Source organism: Columba livia, chromosome 3 (assembly GCF_036013475.1).
Source record: "Columba livia isolate bColLiv1 breed racing homer chromosome 3, bColLiv1.pat.W.v2, whole genome shotgun sequence".
In the NCBI taxonomy this organism is placed as follows: Eukaryota; Metazoa; Chordata; class Aves; order Columbiformes; family Columbidae; genus Columba; species Columba livia.
The window spans coordinates 118,450,474-118,477,475 of record NC_088604.1 but is presented as its reverse complement, the minus strand read 5'-3'; the positions used below and the strand labels follow the sequence as shown (position 1 = coordinate 118,477,475).

The window sequence follows — 27,002 nt, the reverse complement described above, 5'->3', positions numbered from 1 at the left end:
GTGAGTTCTTTTTATAGATGCTTGTAAGAACCGAGTAAGTGCATAAATGTTATTTGACGGTCTGAATCACGCTTGTGTATTTGTGATTAAATTGCAGCATCGTGGTAGAGGCTTTTTATCTGTCAAGAACAGCACATGGTTGAATGCAGAGCTACTCCAAATCTACGAGAACTTAAAAGAGGTTTTATCTGCATTGAGTTTTGAAGCTGCAGTAAAAGTTCATGAGTGAGCTGCCCTACAAATAACCCAAGTATGCAAAGTGTCAAACTAAGCTATGTTAAAAACATGTTTAACTTTGCCTTCCACTGCCACAGTGCTGATAATAGCATTTAAACAGTTTGTTAAATCTATGAATAAGATGAGTTTCCATGACTCTTTTTCTAGAAATTGTTAAATGGATAAACCTCTATATGTGTAGTTGGTATACTGGGAGGGCTATAGTGGACATCCTGCTATCACGTGTGTTTAAACTCGCTGTGCCTATTTGCTCAATCTTTGGAAATCCTGGAGAAAGGGCCAGAATTTTAACTTCAGCCACAGTAATGGCTCCGAGAGAAAAAGGCGACATGTTAGGTGAAACGTGGACAAATGGTTGCCCCAGTCTATAAACACAGAACTATTAATAGTGTGGGCATATTTGATGTGACTGAGAGGATGCTTCTCTTTGCCAGAACGGCATTGATTTTTTTAATTATTATTATTGTTAAAAGCATTATTTCCTGTTCTTTTTGAGTGCATGGACATACTGTATTGATTTGGGAAACTGCTCCTGTGCATCAGATGCTCGCTTGAGCCATTACCTGAATTTCCATTCTTTCCTTTAGGCACCTCCCTCTCACCCTGGGCAACTGTAAAACCTTAAGTTATTATTGACGTTCAAGAGGGCAGTATACATAGACGTATACTGCAGTCATTCCTCCTGCAGCTGTTCTTGGTGAAATCTAATCTGCATGAACTGCACCACTGTGTTCTGAGTTTGTTCTCGATTTCCTAATAACTATGAAGTAAAGACTACTGCACTCAAGTTAAATTTATCTTATTGCAGGAACAGATTTACTGTTGAATCCCTTCTTGGCTAGATCTATAAATAAAACCAGCCAAAGGCTTTTCCAGTCTTGAGCCAAGTGACAGTGCGGAAGGGCTGTGTCCTGAGGTCACTGTCTCATCCCGTCTGTGAGCATCATGCTGGTGGAGGTTGATGAAACCATCAGCCCATCTAAGGCCGCAGCAACTGACACAAAGTTGCGCAGGACTCTGTGAGCTTCTTTACTTTGGAAACCCTGAGGGCTTTCAATTCTCTTTTTTTATGTGCTGTTAGTTTCAACCACCCCACTCCTGGCAGGTTGTATTCTTGCCTGTTCTATAGCTTGTTTGATGTTACAAAGCATTTCACCTTAAATGTGTGTCTCCATCCTCCTCTTTTCCGGTGTGCTAAGTGCAGAAAACAAATTAACTTCATCTGAATGTTGTTCTGGGCCTGATCCCGTTATGGCACACAGGTGGAAATGGCTGAGAACTGTCATGATGCTTCTCTTTGGACTTGGACTCCTGATGCCTGAGAACAACCACCGAGCAGGAGGGAAGAATCCTGCAAAGCAGCCTTGGACTAGGACCCTCTCAGCTAAAAACATATAAAAGTAAACAGCTGTTGCAGCTTCTAGAGTGGATAACAGCGTTGTGCTGCATCCCAGCAGCAGTTTTCACTCTACACGTGACACTGACATTTAACTGAGATTTGGTTTTGCACTGGATTTGTGTACACAAATGGTCAGCTTCTAGGCTGCCCCACCATCAATAATGAGGGAGACCCTTGTGGAGTTTTATCCTCTCAGGTCTTGTGCCACTTCTCATCATTAACCTTCAAGCCCTCTGGGCTGCCTCTTGCTAACAGAGGTCCCAGAAAAGGTTGAAGCTGTTTTGCCTTCTCTGCAATTTGGAATATCCAAAAGTGAATATCCTTCATTAGTGGATTAAGATTCCAGCATGTAAATATTTCCAGTAGTCAAAAAGATTGGTTGCTAGAACAACTTTTTGGTACAAATATCAGCTTATCATAGCCAGGCTGGAGGCTACGTAGCACAAATATATGTGATGTTGTTCAGTCGATGAATCAGGAAACTCTTCCTTTTTTCTTCCCAGGAGATATTTTATGCACAGATCTGGAAAACTGCATTTTGCCACATAACTTTTCTAAGGCCCAGCCATCGTGGCACAGGGAACAATCAGGCAGGGGAGGAAAAATAGCTCCCTGAGATTGGCTCTAGTACTAATGCCACTGAGTGCGTAATCATGGCTGGATGTGGCCTTTGTTCAAAAGAGGTGGTACCCATGTTTGAACTTCTTTTAATGTTTTTTTTTTTAAACACTTCTACTTGAAATGCTCCCACATTTCCATTTCAATTATTTAAGACTAGGAAAGCGCAATTATAATTCTAGTTATTATGTGCAGTTTTATTATGTTTTGTATTTTCGTTCAAACTATAGTAATTACTGCAGTATCCATGGTGACAAAACATGTCAGCACAAACATGAAAAGACCTTGGTCTGGCAGCAGTTTCCGTACTGCGTAATAAGTTCCTCCTTTGAATTAAAGGTATATTTACCTCCAAATGACTGAAACAAACTGCACAATTAGCTGTCTCATTTGTAGTCTTTGAAAGTTCTCTACAAGCTTTTAGTGTCCTTTCGTGGGTTTTTTTGGAGAAAATTTCATTAAAGTAAAATGTTTTAACTGCCCGCTAAACCTATTTTCTGTGTATACTATCTGTAAAATACTAGGCATGCTTCAGAGGTGTCGGCTTTCATCACGTCAAACTGTAGCTACTGTTTTTTGCAATAGGAATTTTGTATTTATTCCTTGTGGAACAGGGTTCTGAGAAGATACTCTGACATCATTATGAGATCAAAAGGACCTATGCAGGTTCCTTTGCCTTTTGACACCCATTTAGTTTTCTTTCCCAGGGAATACGTAGATATTTCTTATATTGGTCAGGACATCTTGCTAGTTTATTTATTCTTATATCTATGTTGAATAATGAAATAAAAATAGACTTTGTTATTTGTGCTGTAAACCAACAAGGAAATATCACTTTTTGTGTTATGTTTATTGCCCAAAGGGGACTTTGATCTCACCAGCTGAAAATGATAAGCATGTTATATAGTTTGTGGATCGCTCTCAAAGGCTTATTCCAGTCCTTTGCCTCATCGTCACTGAAGCGTTTGTCAAGATAACAACTAACTGATGATATGACAAATGAAATGATTCTTTACAAATACAGTACATAAGAAACGACCACCCGCTTTTGCCTTCAGTGGAGTGTTTTTTCTGCAGTGCCCATGGCGCTTTCTAGATCTCTGGTTTTTGTGCTGATCAGTTGGGTTACCTTCATCCGTCTTGATGCACAACGTAAGTAGTGTTATTTTCATAAACACTTGTGAGTTTGTTCCTGCTTTTATAGAAACTGAACAAAATTTATTCAATTCATATAAATCACAATCCTGCAAGTTTAAAATACATGGATCTGTTGCCTGATAGAACAACATCTAAATGAGCCATCTTCAATCTTCTTAGTGCCCATGGCAGTGGTCTGTGAACTTTCAAGGGCTCAGTGATCACAAGTTGAAGACCTTGTGGGTTTTTACAAGTTCTCTTTCAACTTTTTGGGGTTTGGTTATTTCATATTTACAGTAGCCATTAAATAAAACACCTGGGCTGAAGCCCAGTCTGAGGATGTATAGTTTTGAACTTGGGATCAGTTGAATTCCTCGCTGCTGTTATTCTAGTAAATTAGATTGGAAGAGTTAAACATATTTACGTGTGGTATTTGTTGTAGTGCTAAGGAGTATATTAAAAGTTGTCTTGTGGAGGGGCCTTCCAGAAAGTGCAAACTGTGCCATCCATTAGCTGAATCTGTGAGTAGGAGCAGTGTCTGCGTGCTGAAATTTAAGGGTTTAATGTGATTTTGGTCCTTCAGCCTTCCTAAAAAATCCTCACAATGGTGAATATGCTCAAGTGTCATTTGTTTGTTTCTGACTGCTGAATCTCTGATGGAGAATCACCAGGAAGGGCTGTGGGATTTGTTTTTAGTTTTGGAAAAAGCAACAAGAGGTTTAATTTAACTATTGAATTTCATTTATTCACCTGTGATATAACATTCCAACCACCCCCAAGCTTCCAGTTTTTTGATCTTTTTCAGTAGCCCAGAGCCCTGCTTTCCAAAATAGGCTTTTGAATACTCAGAGGCAGCAAATCAGACACATAACAAGCAGCCACTGACTGTGGAATTATTCTCTAGAGTTTGTTCAGTTACTTGTGTGGAAATCTGTCTGTTGCTCACTTATAAATGGGATCCTGCACAGGGGTGCAAGTACAAAGGTATCTGCATAGCCAGGCAAAAATATCCCACTCTTCCTTTTACCCAACTGTCACGTGGAATAGATGATAAGGATGGCAAAGAGAAGAGCGGGGACACTTCAGCGTTGGTCCAAACCCACCTAAGGCCACAAAAGTTGCACAGGTATCCGTGAGAGCATAGACTGCACTATGGCAGCTTTGCTGAGTGATTCTGGTCAGGGAAGGAGGAAAAAATCTGCTGGATTTCTGGATTTCTGTGTGTAAAATTTGCAGATGAAGGAAAAAAAGTCTGTCACTTTTTATCACACAGAGAAAATGCAGAGAGAGGTCACTGAGGTACAGTAAACCACTTAATGAAAGCCACTTCTCAGGAAAAAAACTATACTTCAATAGTGCCAACTTCTACAAAAGTTTAAGGAGAATAAATTCCAGGTAAATCTGCCAATGTGCCTTTACCCTCAGCTCTTGGATTCTTGCTAATGTTTCAGTGGTGAATAGCTCTGTGTTTACAGTTTTCTTGGGAGCAGAAAACATATCCAAGGCCAGGGCACACAAGTAGTTTCGGTTATGATTTCCACAAATGTTTCAGCAGGAAATTAACACATAATGATTCATTATCATCAGGCAATAAAGCCCAAGTTTCGGTCTGGTCAGGGTGCAAAGGAAGAATTCTGTAGCTAGACATTTTCACATCCTACCTCGGTAGCTGCTTTTTAAGTTGTGGAGTCCTTCACTGTTTAATTTTTTGAGGCAAGACACCAATGTTCACCTCCTCTGTATTAATATAATGTTGTATTATTTTAAACCCTGAAAATTAAGTCAAGGTGCCACTGCGATAAATGTCTTTCAGCTTAATTTGAACTAGTGTGTGCACTGGGTTTTATATAGCATAAGCTTTTCTACCTTGTGCTGTTTCTGGAAATAGTCCTTATCTGCCACTTGTATATGACTTTTCCTTTCTTTTTAGAAACCACAAGTATAAATTGTGACACAACACCAGACATAATCACGCTGTCAAGCTTTTTGGATGAATACGCAGGTAAAAATCATTATTCTATCTTAGAATTGTCTGTTTTGCTCCCTAATGCACATAGAACTTTAATGCTACACATAGTCAGTGTATTTTATAATGAATCCATGTTATTAATTGATTTTCAATAGTCTTCATGGCTGGATGCAGCAGCTGCATGTATGACATACTGCTTAGTAGAATAAATAAATATAAAACCCAAAATTCCCTGATCCAACTGGCTGAATAGACAGAGCAAGCAAAGGAAACAGGGCAGAGCTGCTGTGTCTGACTCTTGCATGGAGATAGAAAGGAAAAAAATTGCCTTTCACCCTGATTCTTCTTCATTTAATTTTTAAGTGACTATCACAAAGTGTGCGTCACATAAATGAGTGTACCCTCTGACCTGTCTGTAATGAACGAGCAAGAGGGACAACCAGCTTCAATTTTTCCAAGCACTTCCTTTTTGTCAGGTTCTCCCCACTGGACACAATACTATTCCCTATGCAGCTGCTTTATATTTCTTGTCTGAATATATCCAGCTCTGGATGGAAGATTATCCAGTTTATCAGCAGGCAAAGAGAGGGGTTTTTGATTTTCTTTTTTTTCCCCTAGAATGTTTTCTTCCAACAGCTTCAACACCACACACTAAATAATGTAATAACACTGCACAGCCCTGTGCCCCAGTTGTTCTGTGCTCACTGGCATCTGGACTTTCTCCTCACATGCAATTACAATCCAGTATCTTTGGGCTGGTAGCTGACGACATTCCAGACACTCCCTGCACTTGGAAGAAGACGAGATTCCCTTCCTTTAAGAGCTCAAGAAACCAAGACCACAAAGTTTGTGGCTGGAGATTAGAGATGGGGCCATTAGGAAAGGGTTTACTGGCCTAAATTACCAGTGGTGCAGTACAAAAATGATGGAATAAGGAGGAAACACAGCCAGCAAGTTAGCTGAAGGTCATGAAGATATTTAGGATGTTCAGGAAAGATTTTAGGGGGAAAAGGGGACTGTGTTTGCAATCTAGACAGTGTGTGCCATGAGAAGATAAGAATTATTTCATAAACGCAAATATCTTGATAATATGACCAAGGTAACTTTATTTAATAAAATTGCTAATGGCGCCACACTGGGTGGTTTAAAATGACACCTTTCAAACACAGATTTGGTGTTTAACCAAGCAAGTAATATATTCAGTACTGCAATTATAGTGAGTCTAATATGAATCATGATAATTACAAATAAGTTTTAATATTTTCAAGACAATAGTTCCTATATGCAGGGTTATAGAAATTCACATTCAAATTGTTTCAAAGGGTACATTGGTTTGTAGTTCAGTGTTCTATACATATAGGAACAGATTAAAGGAGGGGCCGTACACTTGCCATTCTGTGTCAAAATCAAAATTTAAACAACCACAAGCCTGAATCCAGATTCACACCAGATTCTACCTCATTGATGGATTCAACTAGGAATATGAAATGCCTTTGTGCTTGGAAAATACTGAAACTCATCCCATGCAACCCTCACTAGCCTCTTGCTGATTGTTATTCCGTTCCTTGACTTTGATTACACTTTGATTACATTTTCACATTACATGTGAATAAAAGTTTTGCAGCATAAAGCCATTTCAAGAAAATGATGGAAATTTAGGTGTAAATTATGCCAGTTTTTTTAATTCTCGACATATTGTTGCAGTGTGGACATATTGGCAAAAGTGTGTTTGTGTGATTTAAAAACATATCAATACACTTGTGCGTAGTACTCAAGCAGACTTTAACAGATCAAAATACCAAAATAACGTAAAAAGTAACCAAAAGGTAACCAGCAATCTAGGTGTAAATACATGTGAAATGAACCTCCATATTTCTTTTCCATAAAGCAATCTAATTTATTACGCTTTCTCTTACAGGTGATATAGAATGGATTACAAACATCCCACCCAATGTAAATTTGAGATTAAAAGACTATCTGATCCCCGAACACTTAGAATACGTGGAGCTAGTTTATGATACTGGGTCTAATAATGCGACAGTGAGGACTCGTAAGCCACTGGATGTTGATTCTATTGAGGTATTTTTTCCCCTGTATGTAGAACCTAGATATAAATGGGCTTTATTGACAGGTAAAAAGAGTAGCACTAACACATAATTGCTCGTTCTCTCATGATACAAATGCCTTGTGAAAGAACAGCATAGACTTCAGTACCTACCTCTGAGTAATATCTGTTAAATGTCTTCATTTTCCTACAACTGTAAACTTAAGCCATATCTGACAGTCAGATTCTTTCCTAATTGTCACTTGTAATGAAAATAAAATACATAGTTATGACAGCTGTCACTTTTCTTAAAGCTCATCTCTCAGAAACCTGAATTATTTCATCAAAGTGAGACTGATCAGATATAATTTGGTAGAAGGCAATCCTTAATCATATGAACATTTATACAAGTGTTCAACTTCACACATGAATAGATCTATTGGGCTCTGGTGGTTTACACACAGGACAGGTCCTTCTTTATAGGCCATTCAGCAATACTAATATTTTTTCCTGACTGTATTTGCCCCTGAATATGAAAATGGTGAAGTTCCAGAGACTAAATGGAAGTTATTTTTTATGCAAGTACTATTTCAGAATAGCGCTCTACTTGACAGAATTGAACCATGCGTGTTTTTTAAAAGACACCGTTACAATCAAGATTTCGAATTTACAACTTTTACATTTGCATTTCTCATTGGGATATTTTCCAAAAGACTTAAAACACTTCTTAGGCTTCTTACACATATTCTCCCATTCTCTGTCAATTTTACATTGGTGAGAACAGTTGGGTACATGGACGGGTTGGTGGATACCAGCAGCAGATGAACGGCAGCCAAATAAACTTTGCAATGAATAATCTATAATCGCTTTGCTATAACATTGTTATAAACTGTGTGTTTTGGTGCAACATATTGAAATGACAGAAATAGCTGAAATGTGTTCTTGTAGCTAAATCAAAGGAACAAATCACTGTTAACTTAGTACAGCACTCCTGAGGATTCAAGTGCTAGAAGTTGTTTTGTATAATTTTGACATAAACATTCTTTAACAACCGTATCAGGACTTCATAGATAATATTATTTATTTTTTAGAGTGATCATCTCTTTTACGCTGTTGTTTGCCAAAGGGTTGGAACGGTAAGTAAAAGGCAGTTTTTAGCAACTGTGGGTTTTTTGTCTGTTTAATGCAAATCACTGTTTTCTGAAATAGTATTTAACTTATAGATGCAGGAAGTTAAGAGCACTTTGTGGAAGGTATATTATTTTAAATGTGCTGATTGAAATAAATGTTTTATTCACAGAAAACCTAAGGTAAATTTTTAAAAAGTTAATTTTGGAATATTTTCAAAAACTTTCTACTCCATTATTAGAAGCAGTAGTCTAGCTCTCTCGTTATAGTTTTTAGAACTGAAGGGGTATCTCTTTAAGATTTCATTTTATTTGATGAAATTAAAAGTTTAGCAGTATGCTCCTACCTCACTGCTTTAATTTCTAATTGTCTTTTGCTTCCATTATGAAGACAAGTGAGATAGAGAATCCACGGGACTTAATCTTAGAAGATGTAAATGACAATTCTCCGCAATTTCTACAAAGTCACTATAACACTACAGTGTCAGAGGTGGGTTATGGCAAACATTAATATTTTTTTTCTTCTGACATTTTAAAATTACTTTTGGGGGCCAAAACACATGAGGTTTTATTGTGACCACACTCATTTGGTTGGTACATGCACTTTTATGGCACTTTTCTACACTTTTGCATGGGTGCAGAGATGGCTGGGCTGCTCGTACAGCTGCAGGCATGGGATGAAGAAGGAACATCCTTCTCTCTGACCTAAAATGGAAATTGGAAGTAATTTGCATATGCTAAAGAGGTGGCACAGCCTTCCTGCCACAAGTTAGGAGCAACAGCAAAAGGAACTTGTGACTGAGCATTTGATGATCTTGATTTTTTTCTAGGTATCGGCAATAAATTTCACAGTTATAAAAGTGGAAGCAGTGGATAATGACTTTTCACCTTTCTTTAGCCTCATTACTTACAGTCTTTGGGTGAGTGGCCTTTGTTTTTAAAGTTCATATCACAAAGATTTGCTGTTGATCTCTGGTCCTGCAGGGATGTATAGATAAACCACCTAAAGTAAGATAATTTCAACTAACTTTAGATGTATGCAGTGGAGATCTTTACATCTGGGCTTGCTGCCTGTGCTGCTTTTATAGCTGGTAAAGGGAAGCTGATGCCATTCATCCCATAGGCTTTAATTATTGACCATAGCTTGAGATAAATCAGACAGAAAATCTAATGGCACTGATGGGAGAAGCAATAGAATGTGTAGAAGAGGATCAGCATTTTCCTTTGCAGTGGTGTTTGGGACATTCTTGGTTCTTTATGAAGAACAGTCCAATAACAGAGGTGGCAAGAGGAAAGAAAATGTATTCCATCATTAACAACGTAAAAATATGCGATTTCTTCATTTAATAGGGTCCAAACTCTGATTACTTCTACATAAGAGAAGGAGATGGAAACATCATGGTGAATAAAACATTGGATTACAACAAGGTCAACGTTTTCAATTTAACAGTCCAAGCAAAGGTATGACATAAATTAAAAGAGGAATGAGAACCACCATAGTTCTACAATACTTCAATCGTTGTAACATCCCAGTTTCTACAAATTTACATCAGACAAATATATATATATATACACACATATAAAAATATAAATATAAATACATACGTATATATATATATATATAAAGCACCTATCACTATATCAATAAACATTATTTGGAACCACTCTGATAAAGTAGAACATTCTTAGTATTTGAACTATTGTTCAAGTTTCCCCTCAAATACCAGCCCAAGTTTCTTTCTGTGTATATTTCTTTAAGTATTTGTATTGTACATATTTTTTTCTCCACTACTGCAATATGTATTCACCTATTCATTCTGGCAAATCTCGCATATTTTTGCTGCAGTTTGCCACCTGCAGTCGTCTTATGTGTCACTTTTTGAGACTGGAAATGTATTTGCCTTCAATTCCTTTTAGAACTAAGAAAAAGTAATTTACCACATTTATTGTAGTACCTAGCAAACAATACAGCTGCAGCTAATGTACTGTTACTACATGCATTTGTGTATCACCTGCCTGATATAAAATTAATAGCTAAGAACAATCACCATTTGATAGTATTATTCCTAGAACTGGATTTCTAGAAATGGAAAAATCCGACAGGGTGAGAGTTCTCCAGTTAAAAATGCTTATATGCTACAAAGCACATATAATAATATTCTGCTGTATTTTCCACTGAGAAACAGCTCTTTCATTACAATGTTTTCTATTTCCTTCCTTCTTTTGGGGTGTAGGAACGACTTGGAAACAACAGTGATACTGCATCATTGCTAATTAATGTACAAGATTACGATACGTTGAACCCCTATTTCAGTCAAGCAGTTTACGATGGAAAAATCAGTGAGAACCAGGTAAAATGCTGCAAATGCATATAGGTTAATCCTGCCCAAAGTGCTTTTCTTTCAACTGTTTTTCATATTGAGCAACTTAAGATGGAGAGCTGGGGTTTTTTTTGTGCTAACTGGTGAACTGTAAAGTTATCAGCTGTGGACATCCGGGTACCAGCTAAACAGTTTACATATGATATAAAGCATAAAATTTTCTGCCACAGAAACAGATTATTTTGTGTTTGAAAACAAAAAAGGCTTAAACGGGTGTTGTAACAGGGCTTTTACTGGGAACTTGAAAGGGCAGTTGACTGTCCATCAGCCCTGGAGTCAGCTGCCTGGTTTCAGTTTTAAATAGTGTAATTCCTCCATACTTCATTATAATCAGGTAAACAAAATAAGAAACTGAATGGTAAACTGTGGTTTATGCTATATTGTAATTTTTTTTCTATATAGGATGAAAATTTCTGGGTGGGATGTATTTTTTTGACTCAGGGTTCTATATTTATTGACCAAAAAAAAATCACTGTATATTATTGTAACAGTAATCCATTAAAAATAAAATAGTTAACTACCTTCTTTATTATGCCTATTTCTTTACCTTCATATTAACATATTTTAAACCACGTAATCTTTTGGCGTAATACCTTTGGTGTCCCTTCTGTTAGAAGTTTGTCTTTAATTGTTCAAGAGAAATAATTTCAGATCTTCTAAAACGCTTGTGTCTTTTCAACAAATTGCTGTTTTCATTAGGGCTGCAGTGTATACTTGTGTATTGTTTTCCAGGAGAGGAAAGTAGCTGAAATATTTAATGTTCTTAACATGAATTCCATCAGTGACCACTTCTTCATAGTCTGCTGTTTCTCGTGGTGTATCCATCATGTATTTTTGTCATCATTTTCCTCTGTAAAGCACGTATGACAGAATTTTTTCTGTATCCCAATGATTAGATACCTGTTTCTTTAACCAAAATTGTGACTTAATGAAGAAATTTAAGTTTATATGTATTTTTTTTCAAGTCAATCAAGTTAATATATATTTTCTAGTTGGGCCCGCTGGCTGTTCTCCCAGAGAACATATTGGCTCAAGATGGAGACACAGGTATAAATGAAAAAGTCGTTTACAGCATCAAACTAGGTAAGAGCCTTTATTTTCTCGTAGACATTCACACAGTAATTCATGATGTCTGTATTACTGAAGAGAATAAGGGAATGCAATATACAGTCAGGTGTCCTAACCGCATGCATCTTCACTACAGTGCTGCCTCGTGAGCTAAATCAGCTTGATTTCAGTCATTATAGAAAGGTCCAACTATTTTTAAAAACTTTAGTTGTTCTTAACCTCCCTCCAATAAACAATTCCTGAAGTGTGAGTCAGTTTAGAAGCTTCCATTTGATTGAAGGATTTCCATTCAGGACCACCTAGAGAGATCAATTCCATCAGGAGTTTTTCCTCCCCATGAGAAAATTGCTAGAAGCTCATGAGATGCATAATTTGATACCCTTGAAGTGTAAGTGAATTTCCTAATAATTGTTTTCAGGATAGAGCATTTGAAACAAAAAAAAGCCTTATATCTGGAATGTCTGTTCATTTTTGCTATGGCTGAGACATAAAAAGGACAGATCAGACTTACTGTTCTGGTTCATTCTCATTCACCTATTGCAATTTCTTGCTTTTCAGTGAAACCTGCAGCCTATAGCGACAGCTTTTTAATAAACGCAGACACTGGAGTGTTGGAAGTCAAGACTGCAGTTGACAGAGAGGAATGTCCATCCCTTGTTGTGGGCATTCAGGTAGTGATTGTTTTACAGTTTGCTGTGTTAACACTGAAGCCTTAAGTTCATAAACTAATGTGTGAATCCACGTTGCTGTTAATAGTATTTGTCATTGTAATATTTTAGTATCAAGGCTGCATCGTGCATGCCATTTCAAATGTAAAATACAGGAAAACTTAATTCATTGAATATATGCAGTTGACTCAGGGTTCTATATTTATTGACAAAAAAAAAATCACTGTATATTATTGTATTATTGTATTCCAGCTTAACCCTGTTAAGCTGGAATAGCTCAATGTTATCAGGATGTGGAATTTACAGCTACAAACTCTGTTTTCTAGGCAGCTCAGCAAGACAATGTTTTCAAAACAGCTGATGCGACAGTACTGGTTACCATCGAAGATGTGAATGACAATCCTCCGGTATTGTCACAGTCAAGTTACAGTGTCTCAATTCCAGAAAATTTCCCTAATGGGATGGAAGTTCTTCAAGTAACAGCTACTGACAGAGATGAGGTAAAATGACAATGTTGTTATGGTTGCTACAAATACTGCACTTCTGAAATATAATATAGAATGCATTTGCATTATAGAGGTATAGTGAATAGCACTGGATTTTTTTTTCCTGACCATCTAAATACACTTAAACAAAACAAACTTAATTTCACTTTTTTAAGGGGTAGAGTACTGCAGCCAAAGAATAATTTTTGGCTCTGAAGTTCCTCTGGTTTGCATAAGGTCCCAAATTTGAAAGTGCAGGAGTACAAAATGGGCACGAAGCTGCCAATCACCATCAGTCTGCATGATATACTTCTTCCTTGTTGTTTTCTTCTTGATTTTCAAGTGGAGCAAACATCCTAAGTGACTGGCTCGGTGACTGCCCTATCTCATAACAAGTATCATTACCATTTGCAGGGAGGCTTCCAGGGAACGTTCATTCTCACTCCAGCTGACAGTCCCTTCCAGCTAAGCGAAGCTGGGATCCTAACTGTGAGGAACTCTGCACTGTTGGATAGGGAGAGGATACCATCTGTTCATCTACAGGTATTAAAAATAAACTTACTACTTTCCAAAGCACCCTGAGGCAAACTGGTGATATCTGATCTGTCCTGGGAAGAAGCTGACTCTCTGATATGGATCAGCAGCTTATTTCAAGAATCAAATCCGAACTTCCATGTTAGAGGTATCTGGAGGGAAATGCCTCTAGTGCCGCAGTTTACTCAGCTTGTAATTGTCATTCATTCTTCTTACTACTTGTAGAACGTGCTTTTGAACAAAGCAATAACTTTAGTGCATCGTTTTTAAAGGTCACTGCTAGAGATCATTTGCCACCTTACGATGAGGTGCACTCTCCAATCAACATAGTGTTGCTGGATGAAAATGACAACAGCCCAACCTTCAAAGACACACCATATAAACAAGATATTTTCACCAACATGACTGCAGGAATGTCCATTCTCCAGGTACTAGAAATACTGAGTAAAATTACACTTCTATGAGTTGAATGTATGCTTGAGTCCTTGCTTGAATCTGTGTAGCAGTCCTGTTGAATACGGGATCTTTTTTGAACTCTGATTTCAGAAACAATCCAGCTTTCATTTAAAAGCTTACACCTGTTGATATTCCATAATCCCAGTGTCCTGGATGATCTAATTGTATCCCAGCCCTGTGAACAAATGATAAAGGATTTCAATTATTGATCTGAGATGCTGTGCACCATCTTGAATTCCACAAACATAAGGCAGAAAAGAAGATTTTTTTAATGGAAACTGGATTTTTCTAAAGTCCACAAATTGAAATAATCGTAAAAATGTTTGAAAGGCTGCTGAAAGATGAGGCATTCTGGATGATTTTTAGATGTGATATACTTTTTATAAGATAGTAAACCAGTTAACCAAATAAACCAGGAAATAAAGATAAAAATCGTTCCAGTAGCTGAGATATATAGGGAGTCTCTATCAAAACTCATAGCCAGGTGTTCTGATTTAATGGGTCCTGATGTAATGTCTTGGAAAAGCTACTTCCAGTGACTTTGGAATTCCAATGAAACAAACTTTCTGACGTACGAACTTGGTGTCAGTCACATGAGTTCCAGAGGGGCAGGATTTTACTCTTGCTGTTGAAATAGTGTGTGTACATCAAAGAGCAAACATTCTTACTGAGGCTTAGCCCAGGAATCATATCAAAAGTAGACAGCTGTTTAAAGCTATAACTGCATTTTACTGTTGCTATACTTAGCTGATTTTTATATATATAAAGTTTTCCAGACTTACCATTTGCTATAAATGAAAGGAAAAATTAACAACTAGTAGCTAATTATCTGCTACCTGAATGATTTTCTCTGCAAACTACACAAGAATAAGCAATTCTATGCCACCTGATAACAGCACATGAAAATAGAGTAAAATGATGTTTTTGCTTCAGGTTGCTGCTGATGATCCGGATGACGGTATAAATGGAGAGATAAGCTTTAACTTAGCTGGTGGCAATGAAGATGGGTTCTTTGAATTGGATACATCCACAGGACAAATCAGTTTAAAAACAGTAATCCCATTAGGACTCAACGAGCTTAAGAACTTTGTCTTGTGGATAACGGCTATTGATGGTAAGACAAGATTTTAGTACAGGTCCATACAGCTATTCCTGGTGATGGGGTTTGGTTTGGTTTGTTGTCTTTTTTCTTTTTTTTACTTGAAGAAATGCTGTCAAAAAAAAGACTTTACTTTTAAAATACCATATATTTTTATCTGCTCTTGTCCGTTGAAGAGAAGAAGAAAGTTTCCTATTCATCCAAAGTAATTGCTGCATCTCTGGTACCACTCTGCTATCTCCTGATCCTGTTATATCAAATCTACATTTTCTTTATGGCTTTGGGAAAAGTAACATACATCTCACACCTTCTTTTAATTATTGACTGGTGTTGCACTGCATAGGATACAGAGATTCGGGCACAAGCTACAATACACAAAACTTGGTTAGGATCTCCCAGCAGTACCATAATAGTATCAGTAAGGATTAAAAGAAAGAAAAAATCAGTCCCGGTGGATTTTTTTTTCTTGTTTAATTTTCATTTTTTATTAGCAGAAGGTGTTTTGTGCATCTGCTGGGAGATCGTTTTCATTTGCTTGCAGGTGGAACGATTCCAAGGAGTTCATCAGTGCCAGTAGAAATCTTTGCAGTTGGAAACGCCAGAGTACAGTTTATTCAGAAAACATATAACGTGTCTGTGGAAGAAGAGCTGGTCAGTCCTGTTGAAGTAGTGAGGGTAAGAACAACTTAATTCTATAACTTGTATAGGACATGACAGCAATAAGAAAATCCTGTAATATGTGTGCTCTAAATGTCTATATCCCCTGAGTTATGGATAACTAGATGTTGTGTTTTCTTTTCTGCATATCAGACTTCACATACATTACACACTGACCACATCCCTCAGATGGACCCTGTCACCCACGAGGCCTCTTTCTTCAATTGGAAACTTTCAAACAGCATCTGCTACCATTTAACATCACAAACAAACAAACAAAAAACCCAAACCAAACAAAATAAGCCCCAGAACCACTTGAGAAAGTACACTTGCATGCTTAGCCCTGGGCGTTATAGGTATTTGCATTTCTGTATTAGTGATGTTCCAATAAGAGAGTCCTCTCCAGCTGTATTTTTATGCATATATGTGTGTATTTTATGCTTGATTCTTACTTCCTTTAATGAATAAAATTAGTAAAATAAGTTCAGACATAGCTAACATCATTATTGTTTTTTAGACAGTGGTTTATTGGTTTGAATTCATTATGGATAATACTCTGTGTCTTACACAGGTAGAGTATGAGTCTTTAAATCCTCACATACCAGTCACATTTCAAGTACTGACGGAATCTGCTACATTCGACATCGATGCCAATGGGATCATCTCAACAAAAACCAAACTGGACTATGAATCCAAGAATAATTACATACTAAGTATTTCCTTGTCAGATGGAAATGCTACTGACTATGCCACAGTGTTTATCAGAGTTACAGATGTCAATGATAACAGTCCTGTGTTCGGTAGCATCAGCACCACCGTTACCGTTCTGGAGAACGCACCAGCTGGAACTAGTGTTGCCAGAGTGTCAGCGACAGATGCAGATGCGGGTTTTAATGGAGTAGTGGTTTATACTCTCAAAGGTGGGGAAGGAAGAATGGATATTGATACCTCGGGCTTAATTTCACTGGAAAAAGAACTGGACAGAGAAAAACAAGGCTTCTATAACTTAACAGTGATTGCAAGTGACCAAGGCCAACCGAGCCTGACTGCAGCTCTCAATTTGACAGTCATCGTTGACGATGTGAATGACAACCCACCAGTCTTCTCATCAAATAGATATGAAATGAGCGTCCCTGAAGACGAAGTGCTCGGAAAGTCACTGCTAACAGTGTCTGCTACTGATTTGGATGCCGGGGCAAATGCTCTCGTGAAGTACAGAATTGTTAGCCAGCAACCTCCAACCTCCTCGCCAGTGTTTCTGGTCGATTTGACCACGGGCCAGCTCAGCCTGAGCCAGCAGCTGGATTATGAAACCACCAAGCAATTTGAAGTAGAAGTGGAGGCGTCAGATGGAGGGCAGCCAAGTCTCAGCGCTACAACACTTGTTGTCATACCTATACTAGACGTCAACGATAACCCACCAGAATTTAACCAGGCAGCTTATGATATATCTGTGTTTGAAAACCTGCAAAAGGGTAGTCCCATCTACACCTTCAGTGTTACTGATAAGGACGAGGTAGGTACCACATCAAAATGACATGCTTTTCTCTGTTAACCTGCAAAAAAGCATAATAGTACTAGATGGGCGATGGAAGATTTCTTAAATGGTTGGCAATAAGTACATTTTGTGTCACTGAAGCTTCATCTTGCACTCTGTGGAGCCAGCAATAAAACTTCTGTAACCAAGGAAGTTAAAACCCTGAACAAAATAGTTTAGTGGTGATATCAGAGAAGCTAGGGAGAATTTCTATCCCTATACATATGTAATCCAGGGCAGAAAAAGTTGTTTGTTTCTGTGCACGTGCATATGAGATGAATGCATGTATGTCACACCAGAGAGAACAGGTTGGCTGGGTTGTTTTTTAAGATCTGTGTTATTGCTTATTATGTCAAAACAATCAGTTCAGTAACTTGTTTCTATCTGAGAACATTTGTTAGTGCATTTCTGTAATGCAGTCAACCTGCCCTTAGTATCCACTTAGTCAGGCAGAGATGCAATTTGTAAACCTGATATAGTTTCCTCTTCTTTAATAGGAAATGACACTCTGCCTTACAAAAAGTTGCTTCTTTCTCCCCTTGTTTTATAAAGAAATTTCGTATGTAGCCACGGCGCTGGGGACCTGGTTTGGAGGAAAAGATTTCTGATTTGCTATAATATTCTTGCTCGTGTCAGATTTAAAGAAACATAAATGTTTCTCCCAGTTCAGGCTCCATTGAACCCAAATGGGTGAAGCCCACAGGGGCTTCAACTTTACCCCAGTTTCTGTTTGCCAAATAAGACTGTTATTCCCATAGCTCAGGGTGCAAGATCTCATTTATTAAACCTTGCGAAGCACTCGTACTTCTGTAATGAGGAGTCCTATAGAAATGTCAGGTATTAATGAGATTGTTATTTTAGCTTAAATATTCCTCATTTTAATCTTAATTGAACTATGTTTTCTTTTTAGGCTGGCTTTTCTCAGGGATACTTCATTCATAACAGTACTTTGCTTACTGTGGATATCCCTGGAACACTTTCATTAAGGAATGACACTGAACTGGACAGGGAGACTACATCTGAATTCACTTTACAGGTAAACTTGGGGACAGACTCTGCAGCTTTGGCTATTTTTTCTTCATTCTCTTGAACCCTTTTTTTTGGTATCTTCATCAGATGGTTAAAATTGTTTCTTACTGTGGCAGGTATGGGCAGTTGATGCTGAAACGAATGGTCTTAGTTCAAGTGCCTTGTTCCGCATCACTGTTCTGGATGTCAATGATAACAACCCTGAGTTTGAGATGCAGTCATACAGCTTTGCGATTCTGGAAGGAGATTACACGTCGGGTGCTCCTGCTAGAGTTGGACATGTCACTGCTACTGATTTGGATGAGGGAGAGAATGCACGAATTACTTACTACTTATCAGCTGAGGATGGGGATAATCCGTATAGCATCCAACAGGTAAGAGTTTGGATATGCTGAAAGCAATATTTAGATACTGATTTTTAGGAAGTTACTTGATGCGGTGAGATAGATCAGGTAAAAAGAGTAGGTAGTAGCCATTCTAGCACATGTGAAATAAATAACAACGTATGGTCTGTAGTTTGGGAATACAAGTCGATGTCTGAAAACTAAGACATACTGGCCAGGCATTCCTTGGAATCTGAACTTGGAATCTGATTAAAATGATCTGTGCATGAACTGTGTAACCTTCTCTAGGACGGAACCATTTTGGCCAACGGCTTTGTAGACCGGGAAGCTAAAGAGACTTATGAGCTGCTGTTGGTGGCATCTGATAACGGAGTACCTCAAAGGCAGGTAATAGAGAGGAACACGTTATTCTTTATCTGCAGCTTTCTTTGGTTCATAAATGTAAAGCACCTGTGCATTTTCTGAATCGTGGTTTTCTCCTGTGACACGCCAGAATTTCACATATGTCAGCGTTCAAGTATTAGATGTGAACGATAACCCTCCTCAGTTTACGAGAGCACATTACTCAGCCAACGTACGTGTAGCAACAGCAGAAGAAGGAGCGTCTGTGCTATCTGTGTCTGCTACTGACCTTGACCTTGGGAACAACTCTGTTATTTCATACAGGTAAACTTCCATGAGGTTAATAAGTAACTTTGTTAAAGAGACAGAAGAGTATTTTTCTTTCTCACAAAGCACTTTTATTGGTCATAAGAAGATAAGACCTGTTCGTAGATGCTTTACAAGTCCTATAACCAGTAGTTATTTTTAAACTTGGGAAAAAGGACAGTCATTACTCTATGTTTTAGAGCTTATCAAATCATGATGACGCCATAAGAAAGAGAATGCAATCAAGTTATAAACTTAGCAACGAGAACTGAATGCCAAGATTTGTTTGGGTTTCTGAAATTTTAAATAATATGTTGCAGTTTCTGAATAGGAAGTAAATGAATCTCCGAGAATTACTGCCTTTTCACGCATCTCTTTGCTGGGAGCAGGAGATAAAGAAATAATAACTTCAATAATGTTCTATGCATAAAAAAATTAAGGAAGATTTTTTGTATGAGCCCTATATTATGGAAAATACCAGGATACCTTGACACGAAAAATATCGATTGAGAAGGATAGATGAATGAGTCAGTAAACTGTGGGTGTTTAAAACTAGTGTCTTGCAAGAGAATATTTTAAGCTATGAGAAGGATTTTGCCTTCTTATGGGCAATCCAGTTACCTGAGAGAGTTTGCCAAACACGAGGAATTAGCAGGTTTGCAGCCTTCCGGCAAATATCACCCAAATTTCTGATATTGTTCAATGTGCTGAGTGTGCAGAATCTGCCTTCCCTTCGTGGGAAGACCAAGGGCTTGGGATATCATGCAAACTGAAGGCATGAACACTGTCATCTTTGTGATGGAAGACACACCTGTAAATAAAAAGGCTGATATATACTTAGGCTAATGAAACAGCAATTAAAACCTGTCATTTAGCCATTCTCTATAAAAAGGCAAATGCTGCCTGTTGAGTGCTTGTTCCAGAAGTAACAGTAAGTAGCTGGTACTTCCAGTGACATTAATATGGCTGTTATACTGACTTCTCTTTAATGCAGCCTCCTGAACCATTCTGATGATTTCCGTATAAATAACCGCACTGGAGAAATCACCCTCAGCAGTAACTTGGACTATATCACAGCTGACACAGTTGTTACACTGATAGTCATTGCTGCTGATCACGGAGTTCCTCAGCTCACATCAAGTGGTAAATGATGTCTTCTCACCTTTTTTTTTGTCCCACACATAAATGTAACCTTTGCAAACATTGACATTTGAAATTAATTCCATCACTGTCAAGTCAAAATGAATTAGGACTAGAACCCATGTTACATTTCAGCAATGATGAATAATTTGCTTTTCACTTGTTGCAGTGGAGCTTATGGTACAAAAAAGAGGACTTCATAGTAGTAGCCGCTCTAAAAAGATGTATTAAAATAATATTGATAATTTGTGTTTATCTTTCAGTTTTCCTTTATTTTCTTAAGATTAGAAACATTTAAACAAATTGCAAACTGGCAAACAACCCTCAAACATGTTTCTGCTCTTTCAAAAAACATTCAGACACATGGTATTTTCTTTACTTTTTAATGTATTTTTCAGAGCTTAGCTTTGATTTATCATGAACAGACGAAACAACCTATTTCCTTAAAATAAGATGTGTGGCTATGAGGGAATTTGCAGTTACACGTTTTTATGTATATCCTTTCTCTTTTGTTACAAAGCAAGTTAGGGTAAGATTTTTGAGGAGTGGAAAACACCTGCATATCCCATTAACTTTGGACTGGTGACCCTTGCTGTCCTGTCATACCGAAGCAACACTCTGGTGAAATGGGGTTATTTTGGGACATTAGTTAGGTATAAAAAGGCACTATGTTTTATGTGGTACACATATATTCCTTATTACTATTGATTTATGTTTTTGTTTTGTTTTCTCCTTCTTTCCTACACGCCGATTTCCATCATTTTCTATTAGTTCCTCAAAAATTTAGGGAAACAGAGCATGATGATTTTAGCCACAGCTTCACTATTTCAATTTGTTCTCTCTCATCAGCCTCTGTTACTCTCTACTTGCTGGTAAACGACGCTGGTTTTGGCCTGGCTTTCGACAGCTCCAGCTATGAGTTCAGCATTGCAGAAAATGAACCGTCAGGGGCTGCCGTGGGCTCCGTGAAGGCTCTGCCAGGCAGCATCGCTGTACAAGTCACATACTCCCTGAAATCTCATAGTGACAAGTTCTCCATCAATGACCAAGGGGACATTGTGGCTCTTGCCAGCCTAGACCGAGAAGAAGTCGACCAATACAGCCTCATTGTAGAAGCTGTTGATTCTGTGGTGCCACCCAATACAGCTGTTGCTTTGGTACAGTATACTGCATTTTAAAATGGTTTTTTAAAGGGATATAAATATTTTTTAAAATATATTTAAAAAATCAAGCAATGTCCAGATATGTGTCATCTGTTATGCAAGGATGAGGATTTTGAGGCCATTTTATTTAATTTCCACCTTTTTATTTTCCCAAGGATACGTTACAATCTTGAAATATTGTCAGCTTCACAAATTACATCACTTCCTGAGAGTTCCTCTGTGACAACCAATAACCAGAGAAACTGATTAACACTGAAACTCATTCTGTGCATAGTTCTCTCAAATGCATGAAGTAAATGAGCCCAAAAGCCCCAGATTATTAATCCTGTTCATCTCTTCCACTTAGAGCAGACATTATCTCACTTGTCTCAGTTGAGAAGAAAAAAACCCAAAACAATACAGAGATGCTGAAGTTGTGAAAATGCTCCAATGCTGAAAAATGCTGAAGTTGTTATATGTATCCCTTTGGTTTTGATGTTGGCATTTTTTTCCCCTATAGACTCCATAGATTAAAACAAACCAAAATTCTCCTTTTTATACTGTTTCTACAGGTCAATGTCTTTTTAAATTATTATTATATTTTATTCTTTATTTTTAATACAGGTAACCGTGAGAGTAAATGACATCAATGACAACGCTCCGGTTTTCTCAACGTTGATTCAAACTGAACTCTTGGTTCCTGAGAATGAAGCCAGTCTAGACCTGGGCGTATTTTCTGCTACTGATCTGGATATAGGAGATAATGCACTTATAAGCTACTCTCTGCAAGACGATTTTGCTGGAATATTCCATATTAGCAGTTCTACTGGCGAGCTGATGACAAAAAAACCCTTGGACAGAGAGATGGTGGACAGTTATGAATTAAAAATAATAGTAAGTTGACATATTTGCTGTAAGTTCACAAAATTCTCAAGATAAAAGAGAAAATAGCAAATCCGCACAAGGAAAACACTTAATCTTAGCGAATTCCATTAGAATTCATTAATTAATTTTGGCTGTTTATGTTTTGTTACCCAGAGCTTTATTTTCTGATGTTTAAATTGGTATTAGTGAATAAATGACCCATGCACGTCAGATCTTAAAGGTCATAGTCACACGACAGCGGAGTGTGAGATCTGCAAAGTGAGATCTACGTGCTTAGATGTTTTAAAAATACCTGAAATACAGATTTCCAAGTTTATGTCTTCACTTCCAGCATTCATGTGAGTGTCTATTTATTCCAGCTGACATTTTTTTAAACTGCTATAAATCAGATATATTATGTTGCATACAAAGAAGCGTTCCAGCACTGACCACCATGTACAAACACATTTTACTGCTAACAAATAATTTAACAGGTCAACTTGTGGAACGTATTCAGGACAGCGAGGAAATACACTAAAAATTGAATAGCGTCTTCTGAAAATTCTAGAATTTATAGAAGTGGTCACTTTTTAAGACTAATTGAAAATTGTGTATATGTACCTACAGATGAGAACTTTTCTATGGCAGATGTTCATGCAATGTTAAACTGTGAATTTACTACATTCTAGCTACTCTTCACAGCTTGCTTTGTAGACACTTCAAACCCTCAAAATACAAAGGATTTTCTTATTCATTTAAATGCCACATCACAGACATGCATCTGTATACCGTGGGTTTATGTTGATTAGTGCCACATTTGATCGTACGACACATTTGATCAGGTTCCAGGCTTGAGCTTTTGATTAATTGTTCACAACTTTTAGAACAAAACTGAGCTGGTAAAACAAGTTTGTATCAATGTAGCGGTGGGTTTAATGCCGAGTTGTTTCTTCACAGGCCGCTGATTCTGGCAGACCCTCGCAATCTGCAAGCTTAGTTCTTCGCATCACTGTAGAAGATGTGAACGACAACCCACCAGTGTTCCCCCAGAAATCGTACTCCGTGACTGTAAAAGAGAATGAGCCTCCACATGTGGTACGTGACATTAAGAATAAACAGGCTGTTCTGCAGTTGTTTTCTTCATGTACATTTCGAAGCAGTAATAAACTAGTATTTGTTTTGTTTATTTCTCATTTAGATTTTGAGTGCAGCAGCCACAGATGAAGACATAGGGTACAACGCCATTATTCATTACACCATAATTGGAGAGACTTCTTTGTTTCATGTTGGAGAACTTTCTGGAAATATTACAACTCTTCAGCCTCTGGACTATGAGAGTCGTTCCCAGTATACATTTATTCTGAAAGCTTTCAATCCTGGAGACCCACATCTCCAGGACACAGCAAACATTACAGGTAGCTCTAGTTTACCATCCCTTAGGCAATATTTCAGCATGTGTAATTATGAGGCATAAAAATAGCCTACAGTAGTAATGCAGTTTGCTGAAGTAAATTATCAGAAATGATGATGTGACTTTTTCAATATAGCCACATGAAACTCTTCTCAAAAAACATTTGGCTTGTCAAAAATGAAGCTTTTTCACGCAAACTGACGTTATTTACTTCAATGTATTCACAAATTTTTCTATTGAAAAGGTTTCCAAAAACATAATTCAGTTCTTTTTCTGCTTGTTTACAGAAAGGCTGCTTCTAGGGTGGTTAGAAAAAATGTCAACATTTATTTTTAGTGATGTTAAAACAACAGTACTTGATTGCTGTTGTTTTTTTACTTTAAAAAAATCTCAACAGAACATAAAAGATTTCCATTAAGTTGGTATCCTCGTTTTTGGCCAGCCCTACTTGTGATCAGTACAACTGGAAGTATTGCTTTATTTATTACTTCTTGTTCTGTGTTATGTTACTGTGTGTTACTATCGTGCCAGGTCACGTACAAATCTAAAACTAAGCAATCCTGTCTCACAATGTTTGCGATCTAAGCCAAAGACAAGAGATACCAGATGAATATGAACAGAGAAGGGAGCCCAGTGAAACAATGGATGATATTATTCACAACAGATAGTAGAAACAATAAGATGATATTATTCACGACAGATAGTTGTGACATAGTAGAGCCGTAGCCAGAAGTGCAGCCATTGTGGGAAACTATTGCTCAAGCAGGAAACAATTTAATCCACAAAGGCAAGAGTTTTGAAGTACAAAAAACAAGGTTGCCATCTGGTTTAAATTGAAAGAGCTCCAACTCCATTCAGAGGAGCTGTGCTGATTTATATTAGCTGAAGAAATATCTTAGAACTGTTTAGGTGAAACTCATGTTTACACTCAGACATGGATCTTCTTTTCTTAGTTACCGTGGAAGATGTTAATGAAGAAGGACCCATATTTGAGAAGCCCTCATATCAGCAGTTCCTTCTGGACAATTCTACAGCTGGCACGCTGGTAGTGGATATCAATGCAAGAGATGAAGGCAAGGGTTATGATGAAGGCATTTCCTACAATATTTCAGGTATGTTAGAAGAAAATCTTACAGGAATTTATTACTGGAGTACTTACACGGTGCTGAACTAATCTGCACAACACAAGAATGAGAGATAACGGTCATAAATTGAAATGGCAGGTTCTGAGTGGATATAAGGGAAGCAAAAAGTAAGTAAGTACTGGAACAGATTGCCTAGAGAGGCTGTCCTTGGAGGTTTTCAGCACCTGATGGATCAAAGCCTTGATGAACCTGCTCCAAATTCATTCATGACCCTGCTTTGAGCCAAGAGGTTGGACTAGAGGCCTCACAAGGGCCCTCCCAGAATTAGGAGAGGCTGGGCGTCTTGCTCCAAATCACATATACAGATTAGAATTTCAACCTGTGTCTCTTCAGTCCTGGGCATGTGTTTCAGTCGCTTGTCTCTACTGACTCCGTTGAACAACTCCAATGCTTGTTTTTCTGTCTTCAGATGGGAACTCAGAAGGCCTCTTCAGTCTTTCCAGTGCCACAGGAGAACTCAGGTTAACGACAGACTTAACAGCACAGACCGATCCCGTTTATTACTCCTTGAACATCGCTGCTACGGATTCGGGTCTGCCGCCTCTTTCAACATCTGTAAAGGTACTAACGTTTTTACCTTGCTGTTTCCTTGCGCAGTTTATTCCATGGACTGTATTATTCCCAACTGTGTGGAACTACACCATGAAATTAGTATTAGCGAGGCAAAACTATGCAAAACAGGAATCAGAATGTCGTAGTTGCGCTTCTGTTTCAGGAACAGGATACAAGCTGCTAGCAGGTACACAGTTATGCTGCTATAGCAATTGCTGGCACACCACCTGTCTTCATCCCATTTCAGAAAAGAAAAACAGAAGGTCTAGAATGTGAGGGAGGAAGATTAGAGGAGTGGAGACTTCTGTGTAAGGTCAAAGAGTGGGACAGTCAGAGGGATTGTAATAGAAGTATGTGATAAACAGCAGGCAGCAAATAAGGTCATTCCTGTTTATTTTCCTATAATACAAGAACAAAAATTCTAAATGGAAGACTGAGAAATGTAAATATGATAAAATAAATGTGTTGGTTTTTAGACAGTGCTTATAACTAACTGGTGATCTTTCGCCACTCAATATCACAGTTTAGCAGATTTTAAAAAGTATGAGAAATGTATATGGATAAAGACATGTAGAAAATTATCTTCAACAGAATCTTAAAATGTAGACTTATGAGCCATCATTCTTCAGAGCATTGGACAGCAGCTGTCTGCTGTAATTTAGAAATAAATTATCTTTATTTTTGTGAAGCCGTAGGCATTATTTATTTACTGCCTGTCACCATTTTTCATACACAAAGTCAGTTACAATAATTTTAAAATAGTGTACTGACAAGCTCCTGCTCTGATCACACATTCTTCAGTGGAAGAATTTGTTGCAAACACGGGTCAGTACCTCTTTCTGAGAGCTCTCCAGACAAATAATTTGAAAAGTGCTGTATGCGACGGAGTCCCTCTCTATATTTAGGAAAGCATACAGCTGAACCTAAAGCAACGAGGTTGCTGGCATTTTTCACTAACCTTCACTGCCTTCAAGACACTAACATGTCAAACTCCGCGTGCTTTTCCTTACTGACCAAATTCTGGATTTCTGCTGTTGCGTACCTGAATGGAAAAGTCTGCTAAACCTGAAAACACAACCCCGTGGTCTTTCATTTCTTCTGCAGGTGACAGTAGTGATAGCTCCCATCAGCGTTTCGTTCCCAGTGTTCTCAGAAGAAGCCTATCGCCCTGCCCCGCTGAGCGAGAAGGCACCGCCAGACACGTTCGTTGTACAGATCAGTGTGCTCTATACGGGCCCTGTGATATACAGTATTGCATCTGGAGATGGACAGGGTAAGCTCTTGACATGAAATAACAAGAAAGAGGGTGTC

General features: G+C 37.9%; 1 protein-coding gene across 1 annotated transcript in view; it reads left to right on the top strand.

The window, feature by feature from the left end:
• Positions 1–144: 144 nt before the first annotated feature.
• LOC102098064 (protocadherin Fat 4) overlaps positions 145–27,002 on the top strand; it is a 40,831-nt gene continuing 13,973 nt past the window's right edge. Inside the window, exons 1-28 of the mRNA XM_021294306.2 lie at positions 145–3,406; positions 5,322–5,393; positions 7,279–7,439; positions 8,496–8,540; positions 8,923–9,021; positions 9,362–9,451; positions 9,882–9,992; positions 10,766–10,882; positions 11,905–11,995; positions 12,539–12,651; positions 12,975–13,148; positions 13,548–13,676; positions 13,940–14,095; positions 15,057–15,237; positions 15,764–15,897; positions 16,451–17,395; positions 18,327–18,452; positions 18,562–18,819; positions 19,078–19,176; positions 19,283–19,455; positions 20,432–20,580; positions 21,427–21,734; positions 22,344–22,613; positions 23,541–23,678; positions 23,782–23,998; positions 24,948–25,106; positions 25,549–25,700; positions 26,796–26,964. Of these exons, the coding sequence (XP_021149981.1) occupies positions 3,337–3,406; positions 5,322–5,393; positions 7,279–7,439; positions 8,496–8,540; positions 8,923–9,021; positions 9,362–9,451; positions 9,882–9,992; positions 10,766–10,882; positions 11,905–11,995; positions 12,539–12,651; positions 12,975–13,148; positions 13,548–13,676; positions 13,940–14,095; positions 15,057–15,237; positions 15,764–15,897; positions 16,451–17,395; positions 18,327–18,452; positions 18,562–18,819; positions 19,078–19,176; positions 19,283–19,455; positions 20,432–20,580; positions 21,427–21,734; positions 22,344–22,613; positions 23,541–23,678; positions 23,782–23,998; positions 24,948–25,106; positions 25,549–25,700; positions 26,796–26,964 (4,906 nt within the window). The 5' untranslated portion in view covers positions 145–3,336. The remainder of the gene's footprint in view (positions 3,407–5,321; positions 5,394–7,278; positions 7,440–8,495; positions 8,541–8,922; positions 9,022–9,361; positions 9,452–9,881; positions 9,993–10,765; positions 10,883–11,904; positions 11,996–12,538; positions 12,652–12,974; positions 13,149–13,547; positions 13,677–13,939; positions 14,096–15,056; positions 15,238–15,763; positions 15,898–16,450; positions 17,396–18,326; positions 18,453–18,561; positions 18,820–19,077; positions 19,177–19,282; positions 19,456–20,431; positions 20,581–21,426; positions 21,735–22,343; positions 22,614–23,540; positions 23,679–23,781; positions 23,999–24,947; positions 25,107–25,548; positions 25,701–26,795; positions 26,965–27,002) is intronic.